General features: G+C 35.4%; 1 protein-coding gene across 1 annotated transcript; it reads right to left on the minus strand.

Moving 5' to 3' along the window:
- Positions 1-1829: 1829 nt before the first annotated feature.
- Positions 1830-8461, minus strand: LOC141586708 (3-ketoacyl-CoA synthase 11-like). Its single transcript, XM_074408016.1, has 2 exons — positions 7612-8461; positions 1830-2995 (listed from the first exon to the last, which is right to left on the minus strand). Exons 1-2 carry the CDS (start codon positions 8329-8331, stop codon positions 2195-2197), a joined length of 1521 nt encoding a protein of 506 aa, XP_074264117.1. The 5' UTR covers positions 8332-8461; the 3' UTR covers positions 1830-2194.
- Positions 8462-16609: the final 8148 nt, after the last annotated feature.

Consider the following 16609-nt stretch of genomic DNA (forward strand, 5'->3'; position numbering starts at 1 on the left):
ACGTGGATCAACTGATTATGATACAAAGTATACCCTTTGATCCTTTTAGAGATTTATAAGTCCTTGCACTAACTGTTAAGGACACCAGCCCCAACATCCTCCTCCCTTCATCAATCCATAATAGATTAGATAAAATTAATAGAGACTTTCTTTGGAATAAGAATCCTTCCCAGCGTTCTCCTAATTTGGTTGGTTGGCATAAAGTTTGTTTACCAAAGTCGGTTGGTGGTTTAGGAATTAAATCTTCTGAAGCAGCTAATAAAGCTTTTCAAATGAAACTTTTATGGAAAATTCTTATGGATAAGGAAAGTATTTGGGTCAAAGTGGTATCTAAAAAATACTTGAGAAATTGTTCACTCTTTGGTCATAAGCCTAATTCAGCCTCCTCTTGGCAATGGCGTAAACTAATGAGTCTTCGGACTCTATTTAGAAAAGGACTGAGATGACAGGTAGGTAATGGTAGTAACATTAAATTTTGGGTTTTTTCACACCCTTTTACAAGCAGTATGGTTGATGATGATAGTAACCGCGATCTTAATCTTTTGGTTAAAGATTTCATAACCTCAGACAAGCAATGGGATGTTTGTAAATTTTCCAGTTTAGTGAATAACGATATTGTTAATCAGATTACTAACATTCCAGTGCCACATAATGATATTCCAGATACCCTTATTTGGGGGTTGTCCGTAGATGGAAATTTCTCTACCAAAACAGCAACTTGGTTAGCGCAAGGTTTGTTCGATCAAGCTCTTGTCAAATGTGAATTTCAGTGGATTTGGAAATTGAATATTCCTCCAAAATTAAAATTTTTTCTTTGGAAAGCCTGTGTTGACGGCCTTCCAACGAAAAGTAGACTTCTCAAGAGTCATATTGATGTCCCACCTCATTGTGTTCTGTGCAACAATAATCCTATTGAAAACAAAGATCATTTCTTTTACGAATGTCCCTTAATTGGGTCTGTCATCCATGACCTGAACATTATTAGTTTCAACGAGTTTTTGTCAAATTATGATACTATTACAAGTCAAAGTTTTCTAACGAAACTTAATTATCTCAAGGATTTAATTCCAAAAGATGACTTTATATATAAAGATTATTTTTATTTGGTGGAATGCATGGTTCCATAGAAATGATATTATCTTTAATAATGTTAATTTAAGTATCAGCAAACTTATTACTTTATGTAATAATAGCACTAAGACATGGAATGTGACTAGATTTAAGGATCTCAACAATCCCAAGGTAGAAGAGTTAGCTAGAAACAATTCTAGTAAGGAAGAGATTTGGTGGGAAAAACCTACAAACGGTTTCCTAAAGCTAAATTTTGACGGATCGAGAATAGAAGGTAATAAAGCTGCTTTAGGATATTCTATAAGATATCACAATGGTAAAGTCGTTTTGTTGGGAGCAAAAAAGTGCTGATCCAATAGTATCCTTGTTGCGGAAGCACTTGCTTTAAAAGAAGGTATTTTAGCAGCTAAATACTTAGGAATCTCAAAGTTAATTGTGGAGGGTGATAACTTATGTGTTATTAACTCGATTCGAGGTACTTGGCAAATTCCGTGGGAAATTTCTAGTATTATCAAGGATGTGAAATTAGACCTTCATTTTTTCGAGGAAGTGATATTTAAACATTCTTCGTGAAGTCAACAAGGTTCTTTGACTTCATGGCTTCAGATTGGACATTCATGTCCAACTCTTTCGAGGTGGTTTGATAGCCGGTGGCTTCAACTTACCTCCCTCATTCGAAAGGATGAGATAGGTTGGTCCTACCCTAGAGGATCAACCTAATTTTCTTACCTAATAAAAAAAAAAAAAAAAAAAAAATAGATAAATAACCAATGTGTTGGGTTTGTTTCATATCAAAGTTATCAATTCCACAAACCATGTTCTCATTCAGAAAAATGTCAACTCAAACATCAATGACTAAAGGGAAAAAGATGAGCTAGTGAAGGACAATTTAAGATGCATGGTACCCTACGCATTAAAATCAAATTCACACACACATGCCCTAGGACTCAGCTTCAAATACGTTGAACCACCCATTTTATGTTTCTCACATTCTTCATACAATAAATGTAATATTAATAATAATAGTACGTACATCTAATAAACAACCAACGACAATGAAATCAATCGTAACGACAAGGTGACAACCTTAAGAATAGTATTACGGTACCGGTCGTGCATGGGATCATGTTGCCATTTCGGACATAATTATCGGTGATAATTTCGGAACATCCACCGGAAAATTACCAATTTCATCCATCCAGACGTTTTTTAATTTAACGGGGTCAACGGTACGCAATGCAAGCCAAACCGCACTGTTACACTTAAAACCTGACCCAAACCCAATCTGCCAGATCCTGTCACCTTTCTTGACCCTGCCCTTAGCCTCAAGATACCCGAATTCGTACCATAAGGAGCTACTAGAAGTATTTCCAAATCGATAGAGGGTCATTTTCGAAGGCTCCATATGCCAATCGGAAAGATCCAAATTCTTCTCTAGTTCATCTAGAACTGCTCTTCCACCAGCATGAATACAAAAATGCTCAAAAGCGAGCTTAAAATCGGGTATGTAAGGTTTAATTTTCTTGATCCGGAAAATCTTTTTTCCGACTAGTGACACGAAAAAGAGAAGTTGCTCCGAAATTGGGAGCACTAGTGGACCTAGGGTAGTAATGTTGGCTTTTAGGGCTTCGCCCGCGACAGCCATAAGGTCCTTTGAGAGGGCGACACCTACATAACCAGCAGAGTCCTCCTCTTGGTAGGCACACTTATAGCTCTTATCGTCCGCACCTTTGTGGGTGCGGACAACGTGGACGAGTTGGTATTTTGATCGGCGGCGGTCAGAGTTTTTGTTGGAGAGCAGAATGGCTGCCCCGCCCATGCGGAAAAGGCAATTGGAAATGAGCATTGATCGGCTGTTGCCGCAGTACCAGTTTCTTGTTATGCTTTCCATGCTTACTACTAACGCGTACGTGTTCTTATGCACCTGTGTCATTAAACAAAAAATGGGTAAATTTTCGATCCCATTCATAGTGGCCGAGGGCGAACTAGAATTTCCAAATTGCAATGAATGGGTACGGTCGTACGGATAATTAAAATCGAAAAATGTACCGATAATAATTGGGCCCAAAGCCCAAACTTATAAACCGGCTTGTTCATGAGCTTTAAAATTTCATAGGGCGAATGGACCCAAGTCGCAGTTTATCACTTTTGTCATACATAGACCTGTACTCGGGCCGGGTTAGGGCCGGGCCGGGCTGGCCAGGGGGCGGGCCGGGCTGGGATATGCTTGACCCGGGCCAGGACCAGAGGCGGGCTAAGGCCGGGCTGGCGGGCCTTACCATTTTATTTTTTTATTTTTTATTTTTGCTAAAATGGCGGGCCAAGGCCGGGCCGGGCTGGAATTTCAGGACCCGGGCCAGGCCAGGGTTAACGGCGGGCTAAGGCCGGGCCGGGCCGGTTCAGGCCAGGCTGCATAAAATAACGGGCTAGGGCGGGCCGGGTCCGGGCCGGGCCGGGTCAGCCCGTGCTGTTGGCCAGCTCTAGTCATACATAATAAGTAGATCTTGACTATTTTATTACAGGTCTAAATTTTGAGCTTGAGCTCGAATTCAACTTGGAATTGGTCAAGCTCTAAAAATTAAAGCTCTAGCATGACAATCGATCCGTATTCACTTCTTTGATAACGACCCGTTTGAAATCCCTAGCTATTTTTGTATCAACAACAAATATCAAAATTAGGTGCAGTGGTACAAAAAAGTGCAGGAGGACCATACTCTCGTTTTCTTATAATCAATTTTCCCGCAATTGGCCCATATGTTGTATACATTGTCAAAAGCTTGTACGACGAAAAATTTATAAGCTTGCATTTATTAAATTAAACAAATAGATTGATTTATTCCCACCCACTTGAGCATATCACAAAATCTCATTTGTGACGGCGATATCCGTCATAAACTTGTGACGGATATCATTTCCTCTCACAAAATACCCATAAGAGGTGAGTGGGGAAGCACATGGAGGGTGCCCCCATCTTGTCCCCTCTCCCTTTTTATGAGAGGTCACAAGCTTGTGACGGGATTAGCCCGTCACAAGCTTGTGACGGGATTAGCCCGTCACAATCAAGAGGCTTTGTGAGCATATATAGAAATGTAATCATACTTTAGAGTCTAATTACAGTAAACACAAAGGCCGCATAACTCAATTTTGTGGTACTTAGTAACGGTTTCATACTTTAGAGTCTAATTACAATAAGCACAAAGGCCGCATAACTCAATTTTGTGGTACTTAGTCACGGGAGCACAAAGGCCGCATAACTCAATTTTGTGGTATTTAGTCACGTAACCCGTGTTGATTATTTCTAATTATAGATACACTTGCCGATAACCTAAATTATCATGTTCATTAAATGCCTCACCTACTTGAAGATTGTTATTAAATGTTCTTTTTGAATGGTCAACGTCTACTTATGTAAATCACTATCACTTTGACAAATTTAGGTCTTTTAATTGTACATCTTAAAATGAGCTCACAAAAATTGGTATACTCACTTTTTCACAAAGAATCTTAACTTTCTTTACAACTTTATCTCCGGTAAAAAAAATTACATGTTCATGAAGGAAAAAAAATTAAAGTAACGGTTATTTGTTGTTTTTTTCTATATTGGGGTATCTCAGTCAATTGTTGTCCTTTCTATTTTAAGAATGAACTTGATGAGCAATTTGATCATTCATACTCAATTTGTTCAACTTGTCATTTAGTAATTGACCCCTTCCTCTTTTCTTGGCATTTGTGCCAAAACCAAATGATAACAATTGACCGGAACGGAGGAGTATAAGGTACAAAGTTGATCAAATTACCAAGAGACACATTTACCATTAGCCAATGAGAATTAAATTTACTCCTTAAATCGTTATGTTTAATGTGGACAAAAAGTCATACTTTTCGAGCATCACATAATAATATTAGAAAATTGCCATCTTATTTTTCTACTCCGTATTTATAATCTTACGCGCATATTTAGTAAATTATATTTACAACAATCCAGATCGCTTTCAACAATGAGTTGTCCCGTGAAAATGATACCACCCTATGTTTACAATTATTCAAAAATACATTTAGACGACAATTCAGTTATCTAAACATCAAATATCAAACATATGATCGCCTTTGAACTATCGGTCCGTCTTGCTTTAGACCCCGTTATTTCAGATCGCAATAAGAACTTTCACAAGTGAGAAGCACATGGATGGTGGGACACCCTCATGTGCTTTACCACTCACACTTTAAATGAATTTTTTATGAGAGGAAATGATATCCATCTGATAATTTCAGACGAATATGGCTTTGTGAAATAAGTATTTGGGTTGAACTATAGATATACTCCGTATGAAGAATAGAAAAGTATTAATCAAGTGGACCTATGCCCTACCCATAAGGCTATAAAGCTACAATAAATCCCATGTTGTAAGACCTAAAATTGAAGCATAATATTAAATTCATTATTTATAACATACTGCACCAAACAGTGATTCCCTTTAGTATAGGCAATTGGGTAAACAACTACCTTACCAGAGTCACCACCTGCACCCATTCACTTTAATTTCTCAACAGTTTTGGATTTATTCTTTTGATGAGCTAATTGACATCCTTTACCTTTTTATCAAGTTGTACACTAAAGTAAATTCCTGAATCGAGTATATTAACAAATACCTACAAATCACGTTTACTATTATACTCCCTCTGTCCCGGTCATTTGTTATCTTTTTCCATATTAAGTTGTCTCAGAGAGTTGTTGTCCTTTCTATTTTAAGAATAAATTTGATGAATAATTTGATCATTCACATTCAATTTGATCCACTTGTCATTTAGTAATTGATTATTTCCTCCTTCATTGGTGTTTGTGCTAAAACCAAAGAACAACAATTAACCGGGATGGAGGGAATATTAGATTAATTGTCCCTCTTACCATAGTAGTTAAATCAAAATCTAAGTTACATAATCTCGAACAAATCCACAAAACAGTGCCGGAGCCCTAAAATTTTCACCGTAAATTTTTACCATTTTACTTCAACGCTACAATAATGGATTTTGATAATAAGAATATTGAATAAAGCAAATATAGTACTCCGTATATAGTACTACGCCTTTTTATATTATTATATTTCATTGTCGTTGTTGTTTCTTTTATTCTTTATCCATAAACCAAGGGATAATAGAGAATATACATCCAAGCATATTTTTTTAATAAAAATAAATGTAATACATTAAACATAATTACAACATTAATAACAATAATAATAATCATAATAATAATAGTAATAATAACTCTAGTACGGAGTATTATAATGTAGTAACACGATTTATTGGTTTACCAACAACCCATACTAACACAAATCAAATGACAAACATTAAAACCCTACGTGGAGAGGGCAACCCCATAAATTTGATTGACAATATTTACTGCAATATTATTGTCCTTATTATTTTATTTTCTTTTTTGTATAATTTTTTTTTCAAGAGCAAAAATCAATTCATTAATTAAAAAGTCATACGGTTAATTAGCTATTTTTGTGTTTTTGGACAAGCCTAGACAACCCTATCTACGACCTACGGTTGTGAGGAAGAAATTATTATTAATATCACGGTCTCAATCACATGTTTATCTCTTACACCGTATATTTTTTATAAGAAATATTTTAATGAAATGTAAACTAACGAGACATACATTATACAATGTTTCTCTTTATAAAGGAAATATTAAATGAAAACAATTGACGATAACTTAGTCTTACACCACATTATTTGATAATTAAAATGACACTTCACACTTGTTAATTGTTACTTGTTAGATATCACTTTCATCAACGGTCTTTCAATTTTCTTGAACTCATGCCTACTTAATGTAAACAAGGATAGTCATGATAATTTATACGGATTACGAAGTATTTATAAGTAGTTTTTCATTTACCCTATAAAAAAAAAACTAGTCGAAATTTGTAAATTAATACTACTTCATCTGTTTCATCGAGTCCTTTCTACGTTATCAATTGTACAAGGATGAGTTTAACAAATATACATCCATGTGGAGTGCCGTTAAATAAATTTGAGAGACCTGGTTCTAAAAAACCTTTTAGAGCCCATATAATAAAATAAAAAAAAGTTATTTTTGTAGTAGATGATATTCGACTGTGGACACTCAGCTAACAAATTCGACTAAAAAAAGTTTGAGGTCCCGAATAGATTAGTTACCTCTTCTATAGGATAACTAATTAACTATTGCGCTCTCGGGACACCCTCAACTAACACCACAAACTTTCCATAATCTTTTTTCTTTATCTTTGTCTCATATTGTATTAATCAAACGTAAATAAATAATTGGGACGGGAATAACAATTTAAAAAGTCATCCAAAAGAAACCCTAACTGTTAAATGACCTAATTACAATAAACTTATCTCCAGACCATATTATATGACAATTTATTTGTTTTTTTTTTATTTTTTTTGAAAGGATGGTGATCATTTTGCAGTTCAACTAACAGATAACAACAAAATTAACTTTTTAAAAACCCTAATAAAAAAGATTTTAGTACAAAATCAAACCTGGAGTAGATCTTTAGCAAGATCAATGGAAATGAGTCCAGCACTACAACCCATACCACCAAGATTATACGTCATAATATTTCCTCTAAGCTTGTAATGATTAACAACCATGGCTGACAAAGACGGAACCGGATTAAACAAGCTACAATTCACCACTAATATACCTATCTCCCTGGCCTTCACCCCCGTCTTTTCAAGAAGCTCATCAATTGCAACAAACATGAGCTTCTCGACTTCTTTTCTCGCTTCGTCGATTGTAGGGTTTGGTGGTATTTGGATAACAGCTTCCGGTAAATAAGTCTCATCCCCAATGCTTGACCTCTCAAATATTTTCCTTTGAAAGTCAACGTTTTCTTGAGTGAACGTACCGTATTGTACAATCCGGTCCATGCAAGTTCTCTTGGTTGTTTTCCGGTCTGGTTCCGCTTTATAACACGCGAAATCGACCAAGTACACCTTCTTAGGCCGGCTCATGAAGTAAACCGTTGCTAAGAAAATCAAAGTTGTTACACATAATACAACGGTTAAAAGGTTCATCTTTAAAATAATCCAAAGTTTACCGTAGTCTTGGTTGGTTATAACATGGGTTGAAGACATTATCAGGATGGAAACCGGGATTAAGGCGAAATACATAGCATTTGAGACGAAGTAATGGTAACCTAGCTTAACATATTTCAATTTTATTGAAGAATTGAAATTTGTTGAGGAAATATTAGTCATATTTTTGTGGGTAAGAAAAGGATAAAAAACTAATAATAATATGGTTAGTGTGAATAATAAATGTAAAGAGAAAGTAAGAGGGGTGGATGGTTTTCATAGAATGAGAAATTGCACACTTTATATAGAGAGTTGTAAGAGATGCACACAATATTGAAGAAATTGACGTGTGAGAGTGTTGAATATGCAGAGATATTAATGTTATACGCAACTATAATTCAGTAAATGCTTAACATGTATATGGCCACTTGATGGTCGGGGAAATATGTTGAATTCGTGAACTTAAGTAATTGCTACAGCAATCTAATTAGGGAAAAGATTACATAATATAGATCGAGTTAAATTGTAGTTTACGTGTATAACATTTATCGGTTTCTCAAATATGTTTGATATGAATATAGACGGAACTGAATGAAGTTGAAGTTCATTTATGAAAAGACGAGTTGAATTAGGCTGAAATGAACTCAATAATGAAGCTAAGGTGCGTGAACTGAATTGAGTAGAGCTGAGGTGAACTGAAATGAGCCGAAATTAAAGTAGAATGAACAGGGCCTAAAAAAAGGGTTTTAAATTCCCTCAATTAATTATAAATAGTACTCCGTAATTAAGTATAACAATGGGCAAATATAGTAAAATTAGTTATATTAAAAAAAGTACTTAGTACTCTCTTCGTCCCAATCATTTATTTACGTCTTATATTCTTTATTAGACATATTTTAATCAAATGTAAATAAATGATTGGAACAAAAGATATATAATTACCATATATCATAACATGTGAGTATAAGGTAACAATTATATGTTGAGGCAGGCGAAAAATTTATATATTTTTATTATATGTTTTAGTGAAACTTGTTATTTTCTTGTTTTTGTTATGGTTTAAAAATGGATAGAAGTAGCAAAAGTCTTGGGTGTCATGGAAAATCAAATGGCATCCCATAATAGAGTGGTCACGTCTTCCTAATTTGATATTCCCTCCATTCAACTCTACTTTGTAAGTATTCTTTTTTCGTCCATTTAACTTCACTTTACATGTTTTTTTTATTTTGTTAAGAAAATGAATTAATTATTATTGAAAATCTATATTTATCCATAGCCTACACTAGTCCACCATAAAACCACACATTTATATTTTTTTTATTTCTAACCTCTTCATGTGCTTCCGATTTTGTGAGAGGAAATGGTATCCGTCATAAGCTTGTGACGGATATCACCGTCTTTAATGAGATTTTGTGTTGAGCAAATTGCATGATGGTTCCCTATCAATTACGGAGTTTGAGAGTAATTGCTTTCTTGTGAAACATTTGTTTTGTTTCATTTGCTTATGGTAATTTGGGTCATTTAGGTTGCATGCTAATTTTTTTAGAAAAAAATATTTTTGGTTCATAAGATTTGTGTTGTGATTCACTCATAAATTTAATAAATTAGTTGAAAGTCCGCACGCTGTCCAAATTAATTAACTTAATTATTTAAAATAAAGTATTAAGTATATATATCTTGTTAAAGAGGTATTTCAATGTTCATTTTTTTTTTTAAACCAATTAGTCTAATTATAAATAATGTCACGACTTCATATTATCTTTTTGAATATATCAAAGAGTTCTGAACTTAGTGTTTAAAATCTATTGCATAGTATATATTATATAGATAAAGTCGATGTCAAATCTCATTCTACTTATTTTATAGAGTATTTCATAATTTTTATTGGCTCATTTGTCATAAAAAAATATGTGATTTCTTTATAGGATTATCAAAAGTGTTTTCTTTATAGGATTATCAAAAGTGTTTTGATAAGTTGAAAACTATCGGTGAACAGAGATCACAACTTAATTCTGTCCCTAGTCCGTATCACTAAATTGAACATAAGTGATGCAACGAAAGACTACCATGAAATTGTTTGATATCGCAATTTTATGGGCTATGGGAACATGGGAATGTTCACTCAATCGCCTGAATATATTGCGACTTGACCAAAGTGGCCTGGATTCTAACGTAGAATCAAAATCTATATTTAGTGGATTCCTTGGACATGAGTATATCATTTCAATTATGATATGATTAGTTATGCATTGACACTATTCAACGCCACGCCGTAAAAGAAAGTAATAAAGGCAGTAGTCATGGTGACTAAGAATTGAGTGGGAGTTTTGATGATACAAGATTGGATAAGTCCTCCTATATAATATGATTGGTGTCTAGGCCTCTTGATGAGCAATAACTGAAAAAATGCATGGCCATGTTGGATTGGATTAAGGAGTTAATCCTTGTTTAAGCAGTTCGAACTCAGGATCAAGGAATGTAATTTTGATGGAAGACATAATGAACATTAGATGTTAATTATGTTATCAAAATCGACATTAAGAGACTTAAGAAATTTTAGTATTGTGATATTGTCTACGAACAAGTGGGAGATTGAAGGAATATGACCTAAGACATTTTCGACAATTACTAAATATATTATAGGATATTTTACAGAGATAATTATTATGTTATTTTAGTAAATCATAATTGCTTGTTAGAGAATAATTATAGTAATTAATCACATGGGCGTCTCGAATAATTTGAAGGCCTCGTGCAAAATGAAAACGGAGGCCCTCAAGATTTGAGAAAATAAATAAAATAAATTAAAAGGGTTATGGCAAGGCTTGAACTCGGGTGGCTTGGGCAATTGAAACATGTTTTCACCAATGCGCTATCACACTTCTGTTAATATACATGGAGATTATTATGTATATATGACTAATGTTTTCATAATTTATACGAACACAAGGCCCAAAAATTTGGAGGCCCAGTTCGCGCGCTCGGCCCGCACCTGGTCATAGCCGCCCCTGATTAATCACAATAAGATTGGATTAATGTCTAAAATAATATAATCATATGAGGTCAAACATATATGCACAATCAGGAAATATTATTAGTCTTATAAGGAAACAGATATGAGGCATTGGTTTTAGGAAAAGAATAGGAGCTTTTTCCTTATTCTACCTAGACTCTATTATGGTATGTAATACTATATTTAAAGGGTTCTAAGGTGATGGAAAACATTGATTGAGCTTTTCCATAAGAAACCACAAAGGAGAAAAACATATTGTGATATTGATCCTCTCTTTCGTTCTAGCAGACGTGGGTTTTCGGGTTGTGCTTGTGGACCGAGTAGAGGGGCAACAAGTGAGGCTCTCAGATCTCTTCTATATAAACTATTTGTGAAATTACGCTTCAAGAGGTAAATATTCTTTTCGCCTTTTATTATGACTCATATTATCTTATGCATGTGTTCCTAAGATAGTTGTTAGGAAATTGTTTCCTGAAATTCCGCTTTCACATCTATATAATCCTACAGAGTAGTGATCAAAGATCACAGAGACACAAAGTGTGCACTGGCAAGCACCTAAGGAAGGAGTAATGAAAATTAATGCCGATACAGCAGTCTTAGGAGAGGTGGTACTAAAATGGGGTTGGTAATGCAGGATCAAAATGGTAGTGTGGTGCATACAGGGTGAAACAAGTCAAGAGGATGTGGAGTCCTGAGATTGTCGAGCGAAAGCAGTAGGGTTTGGACTGATCACAGTAAGGTAAATGGGAGTAAAAATTATTATATTGGAATCTGACTGAACTTAGTTTCCATGCTCAACTCAGATGTGTGTCCTTTCAATCACTTTGGTAATAAGGGTATAATATTGTTAGCTTTATATCTAGAGAATTTAGAAGACTAAACTTTTGTTTTGTGCAACGGAAAGGAAATAGAGAATTGAAACTTTTGTAATCTTAGACATTATGTCTGTCGTTGATTAATAGCAATTGCATATTCTTCCCCCAAAAATAATAAAAGAGTTGTGGAAAAAGAATACAATAAAGTCCCTTCCTAATTTAATGAGATATTGTCTCTCTATAATTGTGTAAGACGCTATACAATAAAGTGTCATGTTACATCTATAATCTAAATAATCATGTACGGAATACTAATTGTTTTCCCTAAAAATTCTTTTAATATTGATGTGAACACGGTACGAGAACTTTAACGAAAATTCTACGAGAAAATTACCGTATCAAGGGACGCAAAAAATAAAACAAAAACAGTCCGAATAAGGCTTGGGGGCCGTGCAAACCGTGAAGAAAGGATGAAGAACCTCGGGAAAGACCAAGGCCAAGTGCATGGAACTACCTAGTTTTTTATACCACCTAGTTTTCTTAATCGCCTAGTTTTTTTCCTAGTCTTTTCTAGTTTTCTTCTAAAGTCTTTCCTAGTTTTTCTACACTAGTTAAAACTAATAACTAGGCACCTAGAACTCATGCAAACATTGAAAGCTTGCCTTGGAGCCCAAGCATCATTCGGCCTATATAAGGCTTGGCTCTCTTCATTTGTAAGCATGATGTTTTGAGTAAAAAGGTTCACCATGTGTGAGAAACTTGTCTCCTTATTTGTGTTGTTACACGAGTAAAAGGCTCAAGAGGTCGAAACGAGTTTTTCGTACCTTGCTTAGACCGAGGACGCGATCCAAAGTTTAAGTCGGATTGTTTGACGCATATCAAACAATTCACCCATTGACGTAACTATAGGTCTAGTTACGGCAAATATCCCATTGTTTTCGAGGTCTTCATTGATCTTGAAACAAATGTCCCCTTTATTCAAAAACACAAAAACAACCTTACAAAAATGTCTTCCGCTACCGCAAAATTCACATCAAATGGTATCAGAGCTTCGGCTCTTGATTTCCATTAATCGAGACGATCCAGGGGTCTTGATTTCTTCACACACACAAAAAAAAAGTTATTGTTCACGCCCAGTACTGTTCACGGTACTGTTCATCCGCAAAAAAAAAAACAAAAAAAAACAAAAAAACAAATTCATTGGAAGGCACAAGAATCGGGACGACGCATTGGAGAAAAAGGGTAAGGCTTGTCAAAGTCAAGACGTTGGTTGAATTTCCAATTGCTATTGGAATTCAAAGGTTAAACTCGAGCGAGGTAGTTCGAGGGTTGGTCGGCTTTTGATAATCCATATCTTTGGTCCAAGAATCGGGAAGATTCTTTTAAAGAAGGAGGAATTGATGTGAACACGGTACGAGAACTTTAACGAAAATTCTACGAGAAAATTACCGTATCAAGGGACGCAAAAAATAAAACAAAAACAGTCCGAATAAGGCTTGGGGGCCGTGCAAACCGTGAAGAAAGGGATGAAGAACCTCGGGAAAGACCAAGGCCAAGTGCATGGAACTACCTAGTTTTTTATACCACCTAGTTTTCTTAATCGCCTAATTTTCTTCCTAGTCTTTTCTAGTTTTCTTCTAAAGTCTTTCCTAGTTTTTCTACACTAGTCAAAACTAATAACTAGGCACCTAGAACTCATGCAAACATTGAAAGCTTGCCTTGGAGCCCAAGCATCATTCGGCCTATATAAGGCTTGGCTCTCTTCATTTGTAAGCATGATGTTTTGAGTAAAAAGGTTCACCATGTGTGAGAAACTTGTCTCCTTATTTGTGTTGTTACACGAGTAAAAGGCTCAAGAGGTCGAAACGAGTTTTTCGTACCTTGCTTAGACCGAGGACGCGATCCAAAGTTTAAGTCGGATTGTTTGACGCATATCAAACAATTCACACATTGACGTAACTATAGGTCTAGTTACGGCAAATATCCCATTGTTTTCGAGGTCTTCATTGATCTTGAAACAAATGTCCCCTTTATTCAAAAACACAAAAACAACCTTACAAAAATGTCTTCCGCTACCGCCAAATTCACATCAAATGGTATCAGAGCTTCGGCTCTTGATTTCCATTAATCGAGACGATCCAGGGGTCTTGATTTCTTCACACACACAAAAAAAAAAAAGTTATTGTTCACGCCCGAAGATCATTCACTGATCTTTGTTCATCCCAAAAAAAAAAAAAAAAAAAAAAAAAACAAAAAAACAAATTCATTGGAAGGCACAAGAATCGGGACTACGCATTGGAGAAAAAGGGTAAGGCTTGTCAAAGTCAAGACGTTGGTTGAATTTCCAATTGCTATTGGAATTCAAAGGTTAAACTCGAGCGAGGTAGTTCGAGGGTTGGTCGGCTTTTGATAATCCATATCTTTGGTCCAAGAATCGGGAAGATTCTTTTAAAGAAGGAGGAATTGATGTGAACACGGTACGAGAACTTTAACGAAAATTCTACGAGAAAATTACCGTATCAAGGGACGCAAAAAATAAAACAAAAACAGTCCGAATAAGGCTTGGGGGCCGTGCAAACCGTGAAGAAAGGGATGAAGAACCTCGGGAAAGACCAAGGCCAAGTGCATGGAACTACCTAGTTTTTTATACCACCTAGTTTTCTTAATCGCCTAATTTTCTTCCTAGTCTTTTCTAGTTTTCTTCTAAAGTCTTTCCTAGTTTTTCTACACTAGTCAAAACTAATAACTAGGCACCTAGAACTCATGCAAACATTGAAAGCTTGCCTTGGAGCCCAAGCATCATTCGGCCTATATAAGGCTTGGCTCTCTTCATTTGTAAGCATGATGTTTTGAGTAAAAAGGTTCACCATGTGTGAGAAACTTGTCTCCTTATTTGTGTTGTTACACGAGTAAAAGGCTCAAGAGGTCGAAACGAGTTTTTCGTACCTTGCTTAGACCGAGGACGCGATCCAAAGTTTAAGTCGGATTGTTTGACGCATATCAAACAATTCACACATTGACGTAACTATAGGTCTAGTTACGGCAAATATCCCATTGTTTTCGAGGTCTTCATTGATCTTGAAACAAATGTCCCCTTTATTCAAAAACACAAAAACAACCTTACAAAAATGTCTTCCGCTACCGCCAAATTCACATCAAATGGTATCAGAGCTTCGGCTCTTGATTTCCATTAATCGAGACGATCCAGGGGTCTTGATTTCTTCACACACACAAAAAAAAAAAAGTTATTGTTCACGCCCAGTACTGTTCACGGTACTGTTCATCCGCAAAAAAAAAAAAAACAAAAAAAAAACAAAAAAACAAATTCATTGGAAGGCACAAGAATCGGGACTACGCATTGGAGAAAAAGGGTAAGGCTTGTCAAAGTCAAGACGTTGGTTGAATTTCCAATTGCTATTGGAATTCAAAGGTTAAACTCGAGCGAGGTAGTTCGAGGGTTGGTCGGCTTTTGATAATCCATATCTTTGGTCCAAGAATCGGGAAGATTCTTTTAAAGAAGGAGGAATTGATGTGAACACGGTACGAGAACTTTAACGAAAATTCTACGAGAAAATTACCGTATCAAGGGACGCAAAAAATAAAACAAAAACAGTCCGAATAAGGCTTGGGGGCCGTGCAAACCGTGAAGAAAGGGATGAAGAACCTCGGGAAAGACCAAGGCCAAGTGCATGGAACTACCTAGTTTTTTATACCACCTAGTTTTCTTAATCGCCTAATTTTCTTCCTAGTCTTTTCTAGTTTTCTTCTAAAGTCTTTCCTAGTTTTTCTACACTAGTCAAAACTAATAACTAGGCACCTAGAACTCATGCAAACATTGAAAGCTTGCCTTGGAGCCCAAGCATCATTCGGCCTATATAAGGCTTGGCTCTCTTCATTTGTAAGCATGATGTTTTGAGTAAAAAGGTTCACCATGTGTGAGAAACTTGTCTCCTTATTTGTGTTGTTACACGAGTAAAAGGCTCAAGAGGTCGAAACGAGTTTTTCGTACCTTGCTTAGACCGAGGACGCGATCCAAAGTTTAAGTCGGATTGTTTGACGCGTATCAAACAATTCACCCATTGACGTAACTATAGGTCTAGTTACGGCAAATATCCCATTGTTTTCGAGGTCTTCATTGATGTTGAAACAAATGTCCCCTTTATTCAAAAACACAAAAACAACCTTACAAAAATGTCTTCCGCTACCGCCAAATTCACATCAAATATACACCCGTGCAATTTTGCACGGATCTAAGCTAGTTATTACTATTTCTCTTAATAATATTAAATAAGTAGTCTTTTATAAACCACACGTCCCTTATTTATTTTTCCTATGTGGACAATAAAAGGCTTTATTCGAACCAACACTTCTAACTAGACCTGTCAAACGGGTCGGGCGGATCGGGTCATACGGGTCGGGTCAGAATATGGTTTGGGTTATACGGGTCACAGATCGGGTTAGGGTCAAGAAATAATTTCTAACGACTTTTTTAAACAATTTTTTTAATTAAAAAAATATTTTTTAAAAATGTAAATCATATTTAAAATTAATATTTTAATCATATTCAACGTTTACATTAATTATATTGACATAATTATTAAAATAAATTTTTTTAATAACTATTTTATTATTA

Source organism: Silene latifolia, chromosome 6 (genome assembly GCF_048544455.1).
Source record: "Silene latifolia isolate original U9 population chromosome 6, ASM4854445v1, whole genome shotgun sequence".
In the NCBI taxonomy this organism is placed as follows: domain Eukaryota; kingdom Viridiplantae; phylum Streptophyta; class Magnoliopsida; order Caryophyllales; family Caryophyllaceae; genus Silene; species Silene latifolia.